Source organism: Cupressus sempervirens, chromosome 3, assembly GCF_028749045.1.
Source record: "Cupressus sempervirens isolate cs-2001-9-10 chromosome 3, ASM2874904v1, whole genome shotgun sequence".
NCBI classification, from domain to species: domain Eukaryota; kingdom Viridiplantae; phylum Streptophyta; class Pinopsida; order Cupressales; family Cupressaceae; genus Cupressus; species Cupressus sempervirens.
The window spans coordinates 493,607,320-493,629,954 of record NC_143120.1 but is presented as its reverse complement, the minus strand read 5'-3'; the positions used below and the strand labels follow the sequence as shown (position 1 = coordinate 493,629,954).

Below are 22,635 nucleotides of genomic sequence, written 5' to 3'. Positions count from 1 at the left end.
GCCTATCTCTAACATTAAACCAAATTGAACTCTCCAATAAAAAGATCCCCAACGCCACAAAAAATTTAGAGAAATAAAAATTAAATTATAATGCTAAAATAACTTAATTTCCAACTCAAACTAATAGGATGCTAAGTTACTAATTGAACCCTAAACCTCACCAAGAACAAAAACAAACTTAATAGCAACCCTAAACTTAATAGAATCATAATCTCAAGAATAAACTAAATTGAATCCCAAGAAACCAAATTGAACTATAATATTAAGCCTAATTAAAAATTAAACCAAATTGAACTCTAATCTTAACACTAAATCAAATCAATCCTTAATTCTAATAAAAAACAACGAACCAAATCTAAACTTAATCCTAAAACTAATCTTCAATACTTGGAAACTAAAAGTTGGAGGGGTATTGAACCTTATAGCTCCACAACAACATAGTGACCACTTAACCAACACACCAAATTGTAGTGTCATGATAGGTCATAAAAGATAAGGGGACTTGGATGTTATAAAAACACATGCACAATTACAAATCAGAAGTCTTTATATACAAGTATCATATAGATTGTGAAAATCTTATTATTATTATTAACTTAATAAATGAATTATTAGAATTATCAATTACTAAGCTTCTTTTTGAGTTACAACTATTAGAAAGCCCAATAGATATGATGCTTCAATTTTGAATTATATCTATCAACTAATGAAAAAATTAAAGCCTCCATATCATAGCTTCCTTTATATATATTATATAATATATAGACTATCGTTAAAATATGTAACTTTAATCTTACATATTGTCTCAACTATCCACCACCCAAATTACTAACCTTATCTCAATAAATTTTAATTTTTAGAAGTAGAATTTTATTGGCTGCAGAAATATAATTGTTTTGCTTTGTTTCCGAATACCGAACACAATTCCCTTCAATTTGACACGTTGCCACGCGTGGGACAGTCGCGAGGTACACAAGCGCTGATGTGGACAAACCATTTTCTCGGATTGGCAGCCATGAATGAACAGAAACTGCCCATTCAAATCTCTGCTCTCTATATAAAAAGAATTAATCTCAGTTACCTGTTTATCCAGACAACCGGAAAACCATTCTGCCATGGCTGGCAAATCCACAGACGAAGAAACAATTCGACTTTTGCCGGAGGATGAATCAAGGCGAGCAAGAAGCCAGAGGCTGGACTTAGAGCTCGAAGAACGAGCATACGAATCAAGCCAAAGAGTTCGCGTGGAGATAGAAGAAGAAGAAGAGGGAAAATATTTGGATGCGAGCTATTCGCCCCCATTTTCCTGGAGAAAGCTATGGCGATTCACAGGCCCCGGGTTTTTGATGAGCATAGCGTTTTTGGATCCTGGAAATTTGGAAGGGGATTTGCAGGCCGGAGCCATTGCTGGATACTCTTTGCTCTGGCTCTTAATGTGGGCGAGTGTTATGGGGTTGATAATTCAGCTGCTGGCCGCCCGATTGGGGGTCGCCACTGGGTGCCATTTGGCGGAGCATTGCAGAGAGGAGTATCCGCTCTGGGCTAGGCTTGTGCTTTGGCTCATGGCTGAGTTTGCTCTCATAGGGGCTGACATTCAGGAAGTTATTGGCAGTGCAATCGCTCTTAACATTTTGACCAATGGATTTCTGCCGCTCTGGGCTGGAGTCCTCATTACTGCGTGCGACTGGTATCTTGTTTCTCTTTTGTACTTTTCCTCTTTTCTGCAAAGGAAACGGTTTTCTGCTATATATAGAAAGATACAGAAAATATTGTAATGGAAGCTTGTTTTCTGGTGAATGCAAGTTTTAAATTTTTATCATTGTTGCAAATCTTATTAGTAGTCATAAATTTAGAATTTGATTAAAGAAATCTCATTATTTCGTAATGTTTAAATTAAGGATGTTGAATGGAACATGATTTACGCTGCAGAGGTTCGAATCCTCGCAGAAGCACCTTCAGAGAAGTGGTTTCGGGTAAATACTGAGATTTCCTGACAGAGTCAAAACATTGGCGACTATTCCTTGTAGATGTTGAAAAATATTCAAACGATATTATTGTTTCTTAAATGTTTAAATTGAGCTTGATGAACAGAATAAGATTATTGAGGCGTCGGAGGTTAAAATCAACGGAGCGGCTGACGTAAAAAATGTTGCACAAAATTGATATTTGCGGAAGGAGTCAAACAGTTGAGACTATTTGTTGTGAATATTGAAAAGTATTCAACGATATTATTCTTCATGCGGAGTTGAATCCTGTTCAAACATCATACCGTCATACTAGACTGTTTATTGGTCATAGGTTGCAGTCCTACTAATTACTCTCCAAAATAAAATTAATAAAAATAAGGGATAAGTTTTTAAAAATTATTCTTATTAAGTTTTTTCAGAACATCTTTATCGCAGAGCCTTTGGCCATAGTAAAGACGACTCCAGGAAAAAAATGACGAACCCAGAAAAAATAAATTGACAAATCCAGTTTAAATTTAATAAAAAGTTGTAGTTAAGGCTATGTGATTGGGATGTCCGAGGTTCAAAACCTCGCAAGAATACTCAACGTTGAAGTACGAGTCCGGATTATATCTTGCAATGAGGTCTTACATATTGAATTGGAAAGGCACCGGATTTTTCTATGTTCATGTTCTGAGACAAGAACATCTTTTTAGCAGTCGGAGCTTCGAATTCTCTAACAAACACAGATCGTTGGAAAACTGCTAGTGTTAATTTCGGTTAAATTTTAATTTTCTAGATGGACTGAGGTCGAAGGAGGCGCAATAAATTTCCGCTTAAATGAAACTGCTCGTGGTTTTAGATGCTGAAAAATATTTATTTTCAAAAAGCTAAAACTAGAATTCACCAGAGTTGTTTTAAAGCTGTCGGGGATTTAGAATTTTTCAGAAGCGCACAACAGAGCATAGCTTTCCTATGTTTAATCTTTCACGGGCGTTCCGGATTGAATAAAGATCGTCTAAAATAAATATTTGAAAGAGAGCTTGTCTTGTTCAAGCCGTCAGGGGTTCGAATACTTCCAGGAACAAAAACGTTTTCAGATCAAAACAGTCTACCGATTATCTTGTTTAAGGTGAACACGGTTTTCGTCACGACTGGTTGAATTCATCCACGAACCCAATGCTAGGGAAATTCATTTCTCTTCGTAGTTCACACAAAACAAACAAGCCTTCTTTTCCAGACAAAAAACTATATTGTTTTTATTTAGATCTCATTTGGGAAGATTTACTATCGTGGGGGGCTTCAAAGTCAAGTTCTTCTAGGAGCACCACAAACAAAGTGATTGCGATGAATGGATGAATGAATGAAAGATTTTAATAATGTCCACGAGGCCAAAACAGTCTATGGGACCACCTAGAAAAGTCCAACGCTTGGAATCTAAGGGCTTTTGGAACTGTTTACTCAGATCTGTTCTTCGATAGTAAATGTTGACCACTAAGTTTGCTGACCTGTCGAGCTGTGCTTCCTTGAAAAGAGTGGCTAAATTACCTGTTTCTAGAATATCACCATAGCTGGAGCGGATGTTTTTATAGGTTGGGAAGTCTATGATCAAATTTTACTCTGTCTCCACCACTCCCACGTTACAAAATAGAGAAACTCTTTCTTCCCACTCTTCTTTTGGTATCATCCATCTCCCAGTTTCACACCTTAACTGATGTGAGCTCATTCTAGGTTGCACTATGATCATTTTAGCTTTCCAGCTTATGTTTGCTCCTATGTATGTCCTCTCCTCAAGATCTCTCATCGGATTAAATTCTGTGATATAATAGTCTTTTTTGTGCCCATTTATTTTTAAACATAGGAGACTCCTGAATTTTTCTTTCGTAAACTTTTTTATCCCATCAATGTTATCTGATCATTCATGTATATTAACATTCCATTTTTCCATCCACTTGATATTTTGTTTCATCCATGTGTTCTTTCTTCTATCCAATTTTTTCTCTTATCAATTTGGGCCAGCGATGCATTTCTGTACTTTGAGTTTTCTTTAGATAGCATAATTACCGAACCATAGCTGAAGCCTTTATAGGAAGCATTCATGTTTCTGCCAACAGGATCCTATAGGGAACCGTTGATTTAATTTTGAGATTGCTGGTGATTAAATGCTTTTGGATTCTTTCTACCTGTCTCCATATCTGATCTGACAAACAAACTGCTGCCCCAAATATCGCACCCATAAAAGGTTATCGGGATGACCAACAGCTCAAAGAGCATCTTTTTGGTTTTCCAGTACCATAATTCTACAATCCTGCATCTATTCTGAAGCGAGTATAATGCTTTCCATCCTCCCTGAATTCTTTTTGTTATACATGTTTCCCAGTTGAGCTTGTTGTCGAAGTCGATGCCAAGATATTTGTATTCTTCTACTATCTCTAAAGAGCTGCCCTCAAAAGAAAAGTGTTTTGCTGCTTCTTTCGTTTCTCACTTAGTTTTGGTAACGTTCACTTGCATCCCAGCTGTATGGCAAAAGATGTCAAGTGCCTTCAAGTGTTCCCTCAGCCCATTGACAGTTTTAGCAATCAGCATGAAATCATTAACATACAGAAGAAGTTTTATCGCATAGCTAGTTGAACCCCATCGCCATTATTCTTGTCTAGATATTCCTAACTTATCAATATATAACCCGAACAAGGTAGGAGAGAGGGGGCAACCCTGTTTAACTCTATATCACTGCCAAAGCTCTCTTACATCCCCTCCATGGCTCTGATCTTAGCAATTACTTGCTCATATAATCTGTGAGTTGCAGCTCTAAATTCAATCGGGATTTGCAGCTCTTCCATTCTTAGCCAAAGTTTGTCTCGTGGCACCATGTCAAAGGCCTTTTTAAAGTCAATGAAGCAGCAAAAAGCCTTTGCTCCCTACGTGTTCCATATATTTTCAACCAAGAATCTTAGTGTGGCACCAAGGTCGATCATGGAGTGTTTAGGTCTGAAACCCACCTGCCCCTTAGCTCTTTTACGTTCTGATTCTGCCTATTTGCTGATTTTGCGTTCCACCTAAAGAGCTTCCCCAAGAGGGGATTGATTGTTATGATATGATAGTTTGATGGATTATTTGTATCTCCGCTTTGATGGAGAGGGATCACCATGCTAGTTGTCCAACTTTTAGGGAAACCTTCATTGTTGACTTCATTGCAGATGCGACATATATGAGGTGCTAAGATGTTGCTGCCCCACTTTAGATGTTTGGCTTGCAGCCCATCTATATCTTGTGCCTTCCCCCCTCCCAATCTTTTTATACCTTGGAAGAAGTCTTCAACAGTGAAAAGTTCTTTTGTGGTCTTAATTACTAGAGGTCTTTGATTTTCTTTCTCGCACTCATATATAGACGTGTGCCAACTAAAATTCTTTGACCTTTGAATGATCCATAGGGTTTTAATTGCACTTCCATTGGATCAGATGAAATTGTCGTCATATCCATATAGCTTTCATTTTCAATATGTTCAATGATATCTATGTCTTTTTGAATCATTGATTCTTCTCCAAGACATCTTTCATGAAATCTGAAAGGTAGATATTCTTGTAGCATGCATGATAAAGAATGAAGGCTAGATGATTCATCTTCTTCTCCTTGAAGCTGGTTTTTAGCTTTTTCATCAACCGATCTTTTAATCACAAGTTCATCAATGTCATCAAATGTAAAGGTCTCCATTTCAACAAGGAAAGTAGATATTTGTAGAGTTTCATTGGTGCTTTTATCTCCATCAGTGGTAGTGGTTTCAGATTGTGCCATAATATCTGAAGTATTGATGTTGTCAATAGTTTCATCACCTTGAATCATCATGGAAGGATGAACAAGAAGATCTTCTCCACATAGGAAGTCATCATTTGAAGCATTGAGGCACCAAGTAGGAATAAAAGCAGTATGAAATTCACCTTGATTATCCATATTTCCCTCGTCTTCAATCATATGTTGTGTAGTTTCTTGAGATTTTGATATTTCTTTTTCTTTCTCATTAGGATCAAGATGATTGAATATTTTCTCTTGGGTTTTGAAATTTTCACAATGATGCCTTGATACATTAGCAGACACTTCTTCTCCTATAGACTCCATTTCTCGACCATCTTGATTAGACATAGAATCTCCCTCTTCTTTCATACATGGAGATTTAGATGAGTCCTTTCTAACATTGGGATCGAGAGATGTTCTATTACCAAGAAAATAATTCTTGCATGGGGCTTCTTTCTCAAGTTCTTGTAGTGTTTGAAGTAAAGAAGGATGTACTTTGTCAGGATCTAGGCGTGCATTTCTATAGAAGCTTTTTAAAAATTCACCCTGATAGGGATCAATGGAAGTATGATTTTGACGAGAAATAGGTGCAAGTGTTGGGACACTTTTTTGACCACCATTGTCCATCCTCAATTCACATGAATAATTTTTCTGATCAAATGCTTCCTTATAATGGCATGTAAAACTTATTTTTGAAAATGATTTGGGCTTGTGAGATAAAAATTGATTATCTTTACCATCTTCTTCATCTACCTTTTGCAAAGTCTGGAGCAAAGATGGATGAATCTTTTCTGGATCTAGTTTCCGCCCACCATAGAAACTCTTCAAGAAGCTAGCTTGCTTAGGATCAATGAAAATCTGATTTTGTTGAGACACACGTGCATGAGAGACATTTTTATTATTCTTCATCGCTGATTTAGATGAAAGACATTTTTCTAAAAGACCTTATTTATCTTTATATGTTGAACCTTTTTCAAATAAAGACTCATGATCATGAGAAAGAAACCCCTAATCTTTTCCATAATCTTCTTTGATCTTTAGAAAAACATGTAGCATGCAGGGATGAACCATACTAGGATCTAGCCTTCTGCCACCATAGAAATTCTTCAAGAATTCAACTTGTAGAGGCTCATTAGGAATCTGTTTCTTGGGATATGAAAAGTATTCATCAAAACTGTCGCTATCACTGTCACTGCCAACTTTTCCCTTATACCAAACCATAATTCTAAATTGCCATTTTCAGATAGATTCGCCAATAATCAATCTTAAAAATAGAGTTGCCAACCTTCATTCTAGGGAAGGTACCTTCTATTAACCATGTCACTTATTATTGTTCACTTGGTCTTGGACATGAACAAGATTTTGCCTGTCTCTTCTTGGAATAGCAACTATTTTTTTAGCAACTGAAATGTTTTGACCAATAGGTGCTCTTTGCAAAATTTCCCCAAATTCTTCTTCTTCTAGAACTCGATTCACTTGATGATATTGTTGAGCACTTCGTCTACACCTCTAGGCTAGAGTGTTCAAATCTGAAATAATGTCTTCTTGTGTGTCTTAGAAGCCAAGATTTAGTTGTAGAACTGGAAACACATTCTCATGTGGCAATACCATCTTGCTTCATTACAAGCGACTGATTAATCTTTCTTGTTCGAATCCCCAGTAGAGTTGCCAAAAATTTGTTGGTAAACAGATTTGTCATTGTGATAGTTACTTCTGAAATTGACTTTGTTTTCCCTGTGAACAGTGACAACTGTGCCAACAATTGGAGAGATTGAAACCGATCACTACTAGATTACATTCTTCCTCTGCGTTTGAGAGGGGCAGCTCCCTCGTATAATGGGTCTATTTGATGATTTTTCAATGAAAATGTATTCAAACTTGGAAGATCAAAAGAAAGCTATTGATGACAAATGCACCACGTGACTTCTAAGCTTCCCTAAAACGACTTAAATCACTAAAAGAATGATTAAAAACTATGCTTGAAGGCTAGCGTTAGCTCAGCGATGATTCGATGGTTTACTAACATCTACACACCATACTGTGAAAACATTAATTATAACAAGAATCAACACCCAAACAGTTCAGACTTTGTAGAAAAGAGAACAAGGAATGCACTTTCTTTTATTTCTTAGCACCAAGAACATAAGAAAATTGCTGATTACAAGAACAAAAATTGTACACACTTTCCAGAAATTGCCTTGCTATCAAAACATAAGTGTCCTTTGTCTCTAAATCCAAAAAGTCCCTTATTACAATGAGATTCAGAAATTTATATTCTATTCTAGCATAACCACCTTCTCAGGTTCGTAACTACTTAAAAAGTTAAGAGTATTTGAATTTGGAATGAATTTGAAAACTAACTCTAACTCATGCAAAGTTCAACCTCTAAAGCTTAACCTTAACTACAAGAAAGCCAAGATCCTAACTTATGAGATACAAGAAATGAATAAATTATTTTTACAAAAAAGATAATTTGAAAACCATGATCTTAGAGGAGAACAACATAATTAATCTTGTTGATGCTGATTTTTATCTCTATATGCCCTTCTTTTGATAATCCTCTGAAAGTCTTCTCGAAAGTAGCCATTGTCTGAACTTCTCCTCTTCTCTACATAAAAAGAATGAGACTATTCTTTGAACGCAAAGAATTGATTTCATGGGAAAACCTCTGTATCATCCTATTCCTTGGCGTGACACATCTTCAGAACAATCTTAAAACATGAGACAGTGCCTTGTCCAAGCTTTATGTTTTGTATTCATATTCCAGCATTTTGTCAAGCAATTGCCATGCTTATACTTCACCAACGTTGCCTTGACTGTTGACTTTATAGCTTGATTTGGTTGAATGATCATCCTCATGTGCTTTCCAGACTCAATGCCCATGATAAGTAGAGGATTGCTGAAAAAAGAAATTAGTTGCCTATGAATGAACATACAATCAAATGTAACGCTCTAGTGGAATCATTGTCTCCAAACCTGCTATATATTGCATTCACATGATATTTTCAAACCTTTATCAATACCATTCTTGTTCCTAAGGATTTACTTTGGATGATTCATTAAACAATTTATTGCCGAGGGTAAATTCTTAATCAAACACTACTTTGCGTATTCATCAAATCCTCGCATATTGGGAAAGAAGTTTGTGTGCCTCTTCATGAACATCAAACCTCCTTGGAATTGCTATCAAACTGTTCACGTGTCGGGTTTAAGTTCTGTCAAAGCCACAGATCTGTGGGGAGGACCTTTGATCAGACGGTTCACGTGCCTTACCTTGCCTGGTGTAAGCTCGCTGAGCTATATTGTCCCTTTGATGAGGTATTCTGTCAGACAGTTTACATTCTTTGTCTATGTTTCCATGTTTTGCATGCATGCTCCCAAGTTCCATCATGAATACGAGTTTAGTGAATTGTTCCCAGCAATTGATTAGATCAGGATTCAATGTTTTTATGTATATCTGACCAACTCCTCCCTCCCCCTACATATCAATCTGCTCATATCTGGGTTTCCGTCTATCAACCTTGCCATGAAGACAATGACCTCCTTAAAATTCATTGCTTGAAATGACCAAGATACAAGACGTCAACTTTTGTATTTTATGTTAGGCTGGAAAATCATGGTACTTGCTACATTGGCTGTGATTGTCCATTTGAATGTTTCTATTCTGATATTATTGTGTGAACATCATATGATTACAGGATTCTTCTCACAGTGTTTCTGATCAATAAACTCAATTGAATGTATACATGCCATTCGAAGGGGTTGCGGGTATGTTCCATGTTATAGCATTGCTTTGAGAGGATTTGGTCAAACACATCATGGGAACTCTACATATGATTCCACTTTTTTCTATGCATCAAAATGCCTAAGCTTTTTCATGTCAAATGTTTTTTGTCAAACAGTTCATATGCTCGGATTCATAAACCACACTCATTGCAAACAGTTGATGGGCTTTGTTACCGACATTGAGAATGCTTCTTCATCCATCAACTTTATTCTCTTTCCGAGCGGCAAATTCTCTGCTATACATTCTTTACTCGTTCACAATAATAATTTTTTTTGTTTGTGCTGTGAAGGGTATCCGCAACCAATCATGGGGTTTGATTATGTTTTACTGATTGCGTGCATGACCAACTTGGTTTTTTCCATGGATTCCATAATCATGCCAATATCAACTACATGGAGCTGACACCTTTTCTGTAGATTCTCCAAGTTGGATGTAACCGAGCTAGGCTCCAAAGTAGCCAGGTTCATTCTCAAAATGGTCTCATGGTCTTTTAACAATGTCCATTCTTGCTGGAAGTGGTGGGATTGACTATGGGACCATCAATTATGTTTCTTGTGGCTTTTCAACATTTCTTTATCTATTACCCAACATTAGCATTGCGGCCATTGCTTCTTGCATTTGGCATGAACATTCAAAACAACTAACTTTCATGGAGGTTAATTAACCTCTTAATTTTCAACCTCTTTCAAATATGTGTTTTGAGCAAAGACACAATCCAAACCCAAAATTCTTTCTAGAAGTTTTAGTAAGTAGTGAGAGAAGGGTTTGAGTACGTAGAGAGAGAGAGTAGTTTTAGTATGTAGAGAGAGAATGAGAGCATTAGTATGTGGAGAGAGAGAATTTTGAGTACGTAGAAATAAAACTTTTAGTACGTAGAGAGAGAAGATTCTAGTACTGGGAGAGAGAAGGTTTTTGCATTTTAAATTTACTCTCATTCCTGAACTAAAATTTCTTTTAACTTCTCGGGTAAATTATCAGGGTAACACTCTTAAATGTTGTTGAACAGTTTTATTTTCTTGCTTCTTGAAAACTATGGAGTGAGGAAGCTGGAGGCACTGTTTGGATTACTTATTGGAACGATGGCAATTTCATTTGCATGGATGTTTGGTGAAACCAAGCCAAATGGAACAGAATTACTGATGGGTAATCCTTTTGTACTGTCAACTATACATGTGCTCATTCCTTGCTGTTAACAGTAACCAGATATATAGGAGGTGTTTACAATTGCCTAACTTTTTCGTTTTTCATTTATTTTCAAAATGTCAGAGACATTAACTTTTCTCCATTACTGATGGATGCATACATGCCACAGGGCTTTTAATTCCACGCATCAATAAAAATGCTGTCAAGCAGGCTGTGAGTGTTGTAGGCTGTCTTATAATGCCACACAACGTTTTTCTGCATTCAGCACTTGTACAATCACGAATGGTTGATACATCTAGGAGAGACAAAGTCCAGGAAGCACTTAAATACTTCTCAATTGAAGCTGGTCTTGCGGTTGTAGTATCCTTTTCAATAAACTTACTTGTTACAACAGTCTTTGCAAAGGGATTCTATGGCACAGAGACTGCAGGAGAAATGGGCCTTCTAAATGCTGGAGTTTACCTTCAAAAGCGTTATGGAGGAGGATTATTCCCAATACTTTATATCTGGGGTATTGGCTTACTAGCAGCTGGGCAGAGCAGTACCATAACAGGGACATATGCAGGGCAGTTTATCATGGCTGGTTTTCTTAATCTTCGTATAAAGAAATGGTTAAGAGCGTTAATCACTAGAAGCTTTGCAATTGTGCCAACTGTTATAGTTGCTCTACTATTTGATTCTTCTGAAGGCAAGCTGGATCAACTAAATGAATGGCTTAATGTCCTTCAGTCCATGCAAATCCCATTTGCTGTCATTCCTCTTCTATGCCTTGTTTCCAATGAGCATATTATGGGTACTTTCACAATTGGCAGAATCTTTAAGGTATGAGTTAATCAAAGTAGTCTGTGAAGAATTTTAATTTATCTATTGCCATGGTTTTGTTGAAAAATCAGTAGCATGAATTTGTTTAAAACACAATAATTGCTTGTAGATTGTTGGAAGACAAAGTACTGTGAACTGTACCCTACTGAGTTTTCTGCCTTAATTCCTTAAGAGGTTTAAATATATACATTTTAGTGACAGTATGTCCCATGGTTAATACTCAGGAATTATTCATCTTTTCCTATATTTATGAGGACAATTTTTGTAGTTAAATATGGTTAGGTAGGAGATAGTTTTCCCTAAATGACAATTTTTAGGCGCTAGAAAAATGTTCTTATCTTCAATGTGGAGGTTCTTTCGGATTCCCTTTTTCATGAGTTGCTTATGAATCAGTGTTAAAACTTTAGGTTCCTCTGTTGTTATTTCTGGGTGCAGAAAATTAATAGAAACATCCTAAATATAGGATACCGTATATAATGTTAATTTTCTAAATTTGGGTGCAAGTTTATGGGTTATATGTAGCCTTGTGGCATGCATCTGTTGTATTTAATTATTTTTCTATATAATAAAACATATTTTTCCAGCAACTGTAGAATTCTGATTTTAGTTTTATTGTCTTATATTTTTTTGAACTTTTAGAAGTTTGTGTATGCAGGTTTGGTGAAATGTTGAGTTAGTTGATTTTCTTTAAACTTTAGAGTTCAGAATTTGCTTACCATGTGATGTATTTTTACCAATATTACAGGAATTTTATTGAAATCCTTTTTAAGTTCATGAATGGATTTTGTAGCTACCTATGATAGTGAGTCAAAGGTAAATTCTATTGCTTTAGCGATTGAAGATTCTTGGACCTGTAGAAGTTTGAAAGGTGTGATTCTTTAATTGCTCTAGCGACTAGAGTATTCCTTTGCACTTGCAGTGGGAGGTTGATCTGATTTCAGCTGTTTTGTTCAGTTTCAGTGTGATCCAATAATTGAGAAATGAATAGTCTCTGTCTTAAGAGTGTGTGACTGCTTCAAATACTACTTTCTGAATTCTAAAAAAATGAATGCTTAACAATGACAGCATTTTGTCTCAACTTCTATTTGGAATGTAGAGAGGGATAACCAAAAATATTGAAGATAATTTTCTGGGGTGAAAGATGAGATGCAAAAAAGTAATGAGATTCATGGACAACCCAAAACAGTCAGTGGTTTTAGTGCACAGGCTTCTATGTCTCACGAAGTTATCTTCTAGGAGGACAGGGAACATGGGAATGCAATGAAGAAATGCCCAAAAGTAACCTCAAAATTCTGTAAACAATTTTTGAGTAGGAAAATAACATTGAGGCTGAGATGGAGATAGCTTATCAGTGGAACAAAGGCGCATTCATGATTAAAAATGTGAGAGTCAAAGGCAACTGTTAATGATTAAAGACAATATTAGATAACTCTAAAAGCATGATAACATCAGATTCAAATATGTTAAAAAGACCATACCAGATCTAGGAAGTTAGCTAATAGGGTTTAATAACATCTCTCAGCATGGCTCAAGGGCTCTACTAGATGGTTGCATTGCACCCGTTACCTAAGAATAAAAAGGCAAGTCTTGAAATATTCAATTCATTGGTTTCCCTTGCATTAGCACAATTATCATCACCCTAGGGAAATTCTTAGTTAATATCTCAGACCCAGTTGAGTACAGCAACAATAATTCACTCCAAAATAACTTTTAAAATCTTTATAGAAGAAAAACATGGATTTTGTTGGGTCAATTACATAATTCAGGACCAAATGATTAAAATTGTTGACCTGTAATCATGAAGCAGTCAAAAGACGTTAGTAGTGCCTTATTTTTTAGTTATGACTGCTGTTACATTCTAAAACCTTATATGCCTGTCCAGTCCGCCAGTCCTTGCTCATCCTAAAGTTTTCAAGTTGCATGCAACTGATGATGTGGAAGTCAGGATCTTATTAGATGAGTAACAGAAAATATACTACGTGCTGATTACCACACATTGTTAGGAATTGTGAGATATAGTAGGCTTGTAGGGCATTATTGCATCTACATTGGCCAGATTATAAAAAGCCTACAGTGAAAGACCTTGGGTTGATGTGTTAGCAATAGAATCTTCATCTTTGAGAGAAGGGACTAACATCACTTGGAGTTGTTTGTGTTCTTCGCTAGTCCCTTTGATTTCTAATTATCCCTAGCAATCTCACATCATTTGGGACAAACATTACATTGACTTGCTTGAATGCTTTGTGGTTTCGCTTGATTTCTGAGTATTATCAATGTAGATGAGAGAAATACCATAGAAGAAATGGCTACTCATGATAAATAGTTCATTCACTGATGATTTGAGTATTACATACCACACTAAACTAAACATCCTATAAAAATAGAAGTTTCTTAATAATTTAGCACTTTAGCGACTCTTGTTACTTTAAAAAGAGTGTTGGTGTAGATTATTCAACATTGATAATATTGCGAGGCAAGGTAGGCTTGGAAAGAATGATAAGGGACAAATGCATTGGCAATGTTTAAAGCGGGCTTTGCTCACTGCCATACTCTCAGATATTGACCTTACTTAGAGATGATTATGTGCTTTGTGGGCCCTTTTTATCTTTTGATGCTTAGCAATATTCATCTGAGGAATTCAATAGAAAAAATTCACTACTCATGGGAGAATAGGTCATTGAAGGCTGACCTAGTAATAACTTCTTCATAGTTATGGGACAAATGCATTACCAATGTTTGAAGCAGGCTTTGATTATCATCCTACACTTGATTATCGACCTCACTAAGAGATGCTTATGAGCTTTGTGGGTCATTTAATCTTTTGATAATTACCAATATCTATCTGAGAAATTTGTTAGAATCTTCACTACTCGGAAGATATATGTCATTGAAAGATGGTCTGACTACTAATTTCTTCATATTTAAAAATCCCACATTAAAAAAAATGCAAAAATATTATTCTGCAGAACTCCAACTACTTTAAAATAAATGCTTTCTCGAGTGTCAAACCTCCAGGATATAAAAAATATTTTTTTAGTTTTAATAAATTCTTCTTTTGCAGCCTTATTAGAGGAGACACACGAGAAAGAAAAAAATTAGTATTTGCAAAATTGATATCTGCCCCTCCCAAAATTTGCAACTCCAGGAATTCCCTGAATTAGATGCTCTCTCAGAAGAAATATGCCTCTGAGTAGCAAATTGATCTACAATTTTGTAACTAACAGTGAAAATTAACAAACCACACATTTATAATACTATGAGCAATTTAATTCTCAGATGTTAGTTAATACGAGGATTGAAATGTTGTTTAGACAGGAAATAATAACCACAAAATAAAGAAAGTTTATAATACAACACAAGATCTTAATCTTGGAAAATCACTAGGTAGGGAATAATCAGTTGCATCAAATTGCTTATTTATCTATTAAGGAGAGATGCAATTTCTACTTGTGCTTACTGTCAACTGCCACTTCACTCTTAATTCTTCTTTTTGTAGTCCCTGAAAAGCTCCAAATTGCCTCCATTAATGATATATTCACCACAAAATGCCTACCAATGCTCTAATTTGTTTTAAATATGCTATTGAATATATTTTCTTTCTTTGAGAAACAAATGGACTTGTGTGGGACATTTGACGTTACAGAGGAACATGAGAAGTTACACAGGATACATTAAAGATCATCAGTCATGAAGGGTCGTCTATGGAATGTTTTGTCTTCTTTTATGGAAGGAGGCAAAGTGAGGCATTTCATTCCTAATCAGATCTTTACGAATCAATAATTTTCAACATCATTTATCATTATGTGGAAGATAGATTTCTCACAGTGAGTAGCAAGAAATTCTCAGTGATTGTTAAAGTATGTTAAAATAGTGATCTCAAACTTCTGAAACTGTCTTGAAAATTAAATTATATAAGTCTTTGTCTTGGATAGAGGTGCTATGAATTTCCACTTCTGGAAACTCTATCTGAAGATTTTGGAGATCAACATAGGGCTGGTATAGTTGATAGAACATGATACAGCTACATTTATCTATGAGCAACAGCCATCAACTGTCAATTAAAAATAAAGTTGGGAAAGGCAGAGGTACCAGTGTCTTCTTGAAGATAAGGTTACAAGTATTTCAAAACTTACTTTAGGGAGGATGTGTCAAGTATTACAATATTCAACAAAATGTGCTTAAATAGGGATTGGCCATCTTAACGAACCAACCATTGTCAGCTAGGGCTAAAACCTAGGACCTGCCTGGTGAACCACCTGAGCTACTGGGTCCCCTTAATATTGAGAACTAATGGTGTTTGAATGTACATTCAACAACCCACCTCGAGCAAGACATCAGTTTGAGCTAACCCACTTAAGCTCTGATAACATGTGAGAAAACTATAAACTAGTTCGGTAGCTGAACTATAACCCTTCAATTACACTTCAAGGGATCCACTGCAGTGCTACCTGCCCTCCATTTACAGAGATTAACAATCCATGCAAAGCAATTACTATTAGCACATTAATAAGTTTTTACAAGCTTGACCTGGAGAATGCAGCGCAAAGAGATTATTTCAGCTCATAATGCAACTTGTAGCTTTGCATGTGTGGATTTGGGTTCTTGACTAAAACATCAAATCAGGTTAGCTCAACAAATCTGCTAAAACCAATGCATTTCTATAAAACACAATTCAGAACCTTATGGATAATGGGCTGGCCTGCAAAGATGAGACCCGGATATCAAGGGACATGTGCCATAGGTGGAAGAAGGATATAAAATCTTTTCAGATTTGCTGGAATGCTAACAGTGTTCACAAACACTTGAATGCTTGTAAATGAGAGAGAATGAAATTCCTTTCTTGGAAGCTAGCTCTACTACCTGAATGTTGCCAGAATGAAATTCCTTTCTAGGAAGCTTCGTTTACAATCTGAATGCCACCACCTGCTAACTGAACTAATCTTCTATCAAGGAGCTATAGAGCTCAATTGCACGCTTAAATCTGCTGGAGATCAATATGATATGCACACTAAGAAAAACTATAAGGTGATTGACTACTGACACTCAGTGCCTAATGGCAGCCTCGCTTTTTTGTAATTAGATTAGTTATCTTTATTTTGGAATCATTGCCACTAGATTTAACTTCAATCATATTTTTGTAAATCATCCTTTTTTTAGTATTATATATTCATTATTTAATATATCATTCAAATGCTAAAAATTCATTGTGCAGGGTGTGGCTTGGATGGTAGCTATCCTTGTAATAATTATCAATGGCTACCTTTTGGAGGACTTCTTTGTAAATGAAGTTGTCGGTATGTGGGCTACAATAATATTGGTTGCTATAGCAGTGGTTTACCTCAGTTTTGTAATATATCTGGTCATCCAAGCTCTGTCACCAGATAAACAACGCACGACATTTACTAAACTACTCCACTGAGACAGGTCATTGCTACTCTTCCTGATTTCATCTTGCTGATATATCTTCTAAAGAACCGTATCATGAAATATTCATTATACTGCTTAGTTAATGGTCCCAACTTTGTTGTCTACCTTTATGTAGTCGGATGTGAAGGAAAATCTGCTAGAATATTTGCAGCTTATGATATGCTCAATAAATCTCTATTGCCTTAAGAGGTCTACAAGAAAACTGACGTTTAAAAGATGACTTTAAATCAGATGGGGTTTCCAAAGTAGATGAGTGGAGTTCTCTGGCACTTTTACCTTTGGGATATCTTTGATTGTGATGTGACCAAATGGTCTTTCAAGATCTCTGTTTGATGATTCTTCTTTCTTAGAACCCTCTTTATACAATGAATGACCCTGGACTAAAAAGAAATTGTATCAAAGTGTATGGTTGGGTTATTCTAGACTGTGAGAAGATAATATATGGAAATTTAAAATGAATAATGCTTATTTGGATAACAGAAAATGCTAACAGTTCCTATAATAAACATTTATGAGAAAAAATCAAGCAGTGCAAACAACTAGGAAATGACACCTAGTGGGCAAGAAAGAAATGCTAGAAAAAGTGTATCTGCAATGTCCCCTTTCTGCTTAGCACATCAATAAATAAATAAGGACTGATGCTAGCCTATTATCTATTCTCCCCTTGGGCTAAAGCATCAAGTTAATAATGGGGGTTAAAGTGTCTAATTAAATAAAAGGAGGAAAAACAAAAGTTATTCTATTACGATTTTAATTATTCATTGACAAGTATTAAAAGGGGGCGAACTTAAGTCTTTCCTAGGTCATGGGCTGAATTATCAAATGTAAGGAAAATATTATTTTTTGTCTAAGTTGCCAAATATAAAAAATTAGAAGGAATTTGATAGCTTTTGGCTGAGATTTTTATAAAAGGTTTGCTTGTGGTTTGGAGTTTGTTGATGTGAGTTTCAGTCCACTGCAACATGCATATCAAATGTTTCCAAGTTAAACACCAAATATTCAACTCTCTCTTGATATAAAGTCACTTCTCATGCTAAACCAGCAAATTAAGATAACGAGGTGACTTCAACGTTCTTTTATTGTGGATACTTTCTCAGTTGAGATGACATGATTCGTTGGATCATCAAGGGACTTATGCTAGTTCATTCAAGACTTGTCAACATGACTAATGATGAACTGTACGATAGGTTCAGTTGGATAAACCGTATGAGATATAGTTATATATGTGTGTTTATTATTATAAATTAATGTTTAATAATAAATATAACTATAGTTATATTTATTATAAATTAATATAGTATTATTATTACGAAGTAATAGGAAATTTGTTGCTTCTTATTAATAGTGATCAAGAGATCAATTTATACAAGAGACTGAACATTGTTTCCTTAAGAAACAATTATAAAGAATATAAACATTCTATTCTAGCTAAGAGAAAACTAACAGTTATCTGCAACTAACTAAAGAAGAGAAATATTTTATTCTAGAAACACAAAACTAAATCTTAGAAACATTCTAATTTTTTACTGAAGATTACAATAGATAACCATTAGATACAAAACAAAGATAATAGAAACTATCTATTATCGTAATACCCTCTCGTAATGATTAATGTATCCAGAGCACAAAGCTGTCAAAAAACATAAAAGTTAGATTTTGTTTGCTCAAGGGGCTTTTGACATTCAACCTTCATGTGACCAAACTTGTCGCAATAGTTGCATTGAATGTTTTTCTTCTGGGAACCTTCTAAATTTGGAGCAGAGGATCTTTGTCGAGAGGAATGCTGATGGTACTTTGGATAATGCTCCAAAACTTTGCAGATAAGCATAATGCTCCAAAACAAACTACAAAAAGTCATGATTTTTGAGGTGAAAAATCAATCAAAACCCAACATGATTTTTGAGGTGCAAAAAAATCAAAACCTGACAATAGCAAGCTTCATTTTTTAAGGAAAAACGTTAAAACCCAACAAATAATTTTTGAGGAAAAATATTACAAACCCACCAAAATTTTTAAGGGAGGCAAAACAGAGACTTTGCATGGTAAAGCAACACATGCAAACAACATGCAAGTACATGCAACCCTCAAAAAGTAGACCTAGAAAAATTGAAGGGTGACCTAGAAGACAGCTCGAAAAACTCAAAAAGAATGTGTTGTAGGTTTCTAGATTGGCTGGCTCAAAAATTGAGGCACCCAGAAAAAACAAACAACTTAGTTGAGATCTCAAAAAACCCACCAAGAATCTGTAAATTGTTTTTTGATCCGGTACAGAAAATTAGGGTTTTGAACAAAAACAACTCAATTGCAAAAAAAAAACCCACAAAAAATGGTGGAAATGTGGAGAAAAAACAGAGAAATTTGGACAGAAATGGGTTGCAAAAACTAACCAGAAGTTGACAGATTCAGATCTCTTAGAACGGAAACCCTAGTTGGCTTATAGAGAGTTGGAAACAAATATGCATGTTCGAAAAGAAATTATAATTATTTTCAAAAAGATTTAGAGTATTGGCTCTGATACCATATTACAAAGTAATTGGAAAATATTTGCTTGTTATTAATAGTGCTCAAGAGATCAATTTATACAAGAGACTCAATGATGTTTCCTTAAGAAACAATCATAAAGAATAGAAATATTCTATTCTAGCTAAGAGAAAACTAACAGTTATCTAGAGCTAACTAAAGAATAAAAACATTTTATTCTAAAAACACAAAATTAAATATTAGAAACATCCTAATTTTTACAGAAGATTACAATAGATAACCATTAGATACTAAATAGAGATAATAGAAACTATCTATTATCGTAATAATTATAACTATGATTATAATATTAACTATTAAATAACAAATAGACGTGTTCCTTAAGGGGCATGTCTATTCATGGCTTATGCTTATTAATATGAGGAGAGCTGCCTTTGGAACAAATATACCAAAAATACAAGGCCGTGCTTAGTACATTTGCAGCGATTCTCTGAAAAATCAACAATTGCCAAATATAAAAAATTAGAAGGAATTTGATAGCTTTTGGCTGAGATTTTAATAAAAGGTTTGCTTGGGGTTTGGAGTTTGTTGATGTGAGATTTAGTTCACTACAACATGCATATCAAATGTTTCAAAGTTAAACACCAAATATTCAGCTCTCTCTTGATATAAAGTCACTTCTCATGCTAAGCCAACAAACTAAGATAATGAGGTGACTTCAAGGTTCTTTTATTGTGGATACTTGCTCAGTTGAGATGATGTGATTCATTGGATCATCAAGGGACTTATGCTAGTTCATTTGAGACTTGTCAACATGACTAATGATTTTGAAAATATGCTTTGATTTTCAACTCGCAAACTCTATCTTAAGCTTAACTTCTGTTAGGATTAACAAGACAAAAATAATAATTACATGCAAAATATAACCAATAAAAAAAAATAATAAAGCACACAAAAGAGAACACAAGACACAGATTTAATGTAGTTCACCCAATCCCTTGGCTACGCCCACCAATAGTCAATACAATATTCTTATTATTCGATGATTACAACTTGATTACAATCTACAATCCCTTACAGCTCAATACCGCAGTAAGAAGCTACTAACTCATCACACATAATGAAATCCCTAACTCTAAGCCATTCTATACAAGATTTTTGCCACTTACAAGATTAGGGCTAGAATAATTACAAAATGTCAGCCCTTGGAAAATAGCTGATAAAACAGCTGATAAGATAGCCCTGAACCCTGCGCGAGGATACATGATGAGTGTATAGTATTTTCTTGATCGGTCACCACAAGTTAACATCAAGGGACTTATGCTAGTTCATTCAAGACTTGTCAACATGACTTTAATGATTTTGCTCTTTAATGTGCAATGAAAATATGCTTTGATTTTCAACTCTTAGACTATATCTTAAATTTAACTTCCGCCACTACTTTTCCCTCTAACAATGAATGCAAGGAAAAATTGATGGACTTGGACTCTACTAGGTGTAATCTCAACAATGACTCCACCCACTTCTGTGGTAGATACTAAAGATCTTCAAATCAATATTTCACCTTTAGTCCCATCAAGTGAGTGCAAACTAAATATTCCATATCAATCAAAGTTATAGGTTTTGAACATTGGCTTACTACAAGGTAATTCTTACAATCCGTAACAAGCTAGTGGCCCGAATTTGTTCGAGTTTAACATGTGAACATCCACAATTCTTTCCATCTACACAATCTAAACTAAAAGAAAAATCTTCTTTAACAACTTGAAATAAAATTCAATTTAACAACTTGGAATGAAAATCTATTCTAAATGAGGGATGTAGATAACCATGCAGTAATGCAAACTTGATCGCAATAATTAACTATGCAAGACACCACAATGAAAAATATAACAAACATGGAATAATATTAGCAATAATTCTCAAACAGCCTCACCTACAAATGAGAGGGGGTGGGGTTTACATAGGAACCCCAATTACAATAAACGACCAAAATTGATTTAAAATCAAGGGCCCAGATTAATAACCAATAGAAATGAAGCACCGCAAAATTAGCCAATGTTGCATCTCCATAGCCTCTAGCTGCTCCATGTACACGTCTAGCATGTTATCACAATCTGAAGAATGCCATTGTAGATCATTAATAGTGAGTGAGAGGAAGTCATTTAGGTTACTCTCAAGACAATCCATGTTTGTGAAATAAAGTGATTCCAACCTCTCCACTAACTTTTCCAAATCTAACTCACTAGCAACATCAAAATCAAGATCAAGCAACTCCTTGATTGTAATAAGGACCTTCAAACATTGCATCACGTGCAAGCATGCTCATATGTAGTCTTCTTGGTAACCAATGAGAGATACCAATAGCCAAAGTCATAGGTGCTCCCCCTATCAATGACTCCCTCCTGCATCAAGATCGATGTGGGTATAGCTCTTAATGACTTGAGAGGAGGAATGACCTTCTGCCTGATGGGCTCATATTCCTTCGAAGTTTCCTCTAATCCACATGTATGTTCTATAATTATGGTGATCTTTCCATGTGCTCAAACCATCTTCGTGAGAAAAGCCTCTGCTTGCCTTGTAATATCTCCTGCCCATTTGTTTACTGTGTTGCAAGCACAATGAGAACCTTGGGAAATGGAACATATGAGACAACTGTTGTATCCTCATCCCTCGCTAGATTCACATATTTCTTTATGATTTCTTTCAACATCAATATTTTTGTCTCTAGCTCATCGTTTTCTTTTGTCAGTTTATGCACCTATAACAACCAATTTTTCTATCCCTATATTTACCATTCCATATAATATCAAAATCAGCAAGTTTACGTATTCACATGCATCGGATAAACAATTTTAACAGATTAATTGATTTTCAGGCATTGCCTTAACTAATAATTGGAATTGAGAAATCATTATCTAACTAATGCTTTTATAAACTGTCATTATAACTAACCAAAACATAATGTGTGTGTGTGTGTGTGTGTGTGTGAGAGAGAGAGAGAGAGAGAGAGAGAGAGAGAGAGAGAGAGATTATTTCCCACTTGATACAATTGAACAATACTTTGTAAATCTGAAAGAAAATAAATGCAAAAACCACATAAACAGTTTTGTAACTAAGTGAACTTGAATAAACATGAAAGGAGGAAAGATACCTGCTAATCGTAATGACTAAGAATGCAGTCTTGATATGTCTTGTGCAAGTCTTGGCATCTAGTGGAGAGGAGAAGCATTTTCAGAG

The 22,635-nt window shown here is 35.3% G+C and overlaps 1 protein-coding gene across 2 annotated transcripts in view; it reads left to right on the top strand.

The window, feature by feature from the left end:
• The first annotated feature begins 1,087 nt into the window (after positions 1-1,087).
• LOC149567339 (metal transporter Nramp3.2-like) overlaps positions 1,088-22,635 on the top strand; it is a 32,473-nt gene continuing 10,925 nt past the window's right edge. The window contains exons 1-4 of one of the 2 annotated variants that reach the window (XM_089820515.1): positions 1,088-1,687; positions 10,529-10,665; positions 10,835-11,487; positions 16,700-16,911. In XM_089820515.1, coding sequence (XP_089676641.1) covers positions 1,116-1,687; positions 10,529-10,665; positions 10,835-11,487; positions 16,700-16,906 — 1,569 coding nt within the window. In that variant the 5' untranslated portion in view covers positions 1,088-1,115 and the 3' untranslated portion in view covers positions 16,907-16,911. The remainder of the gene's footprint in view (positions 1,688-10,528; positions 10,666-10,834; positions 11,488-16,699; positions 16,912-22,635) is intronic. The other variant, XM_089820516.1, reaches the window with a different exon arrangement.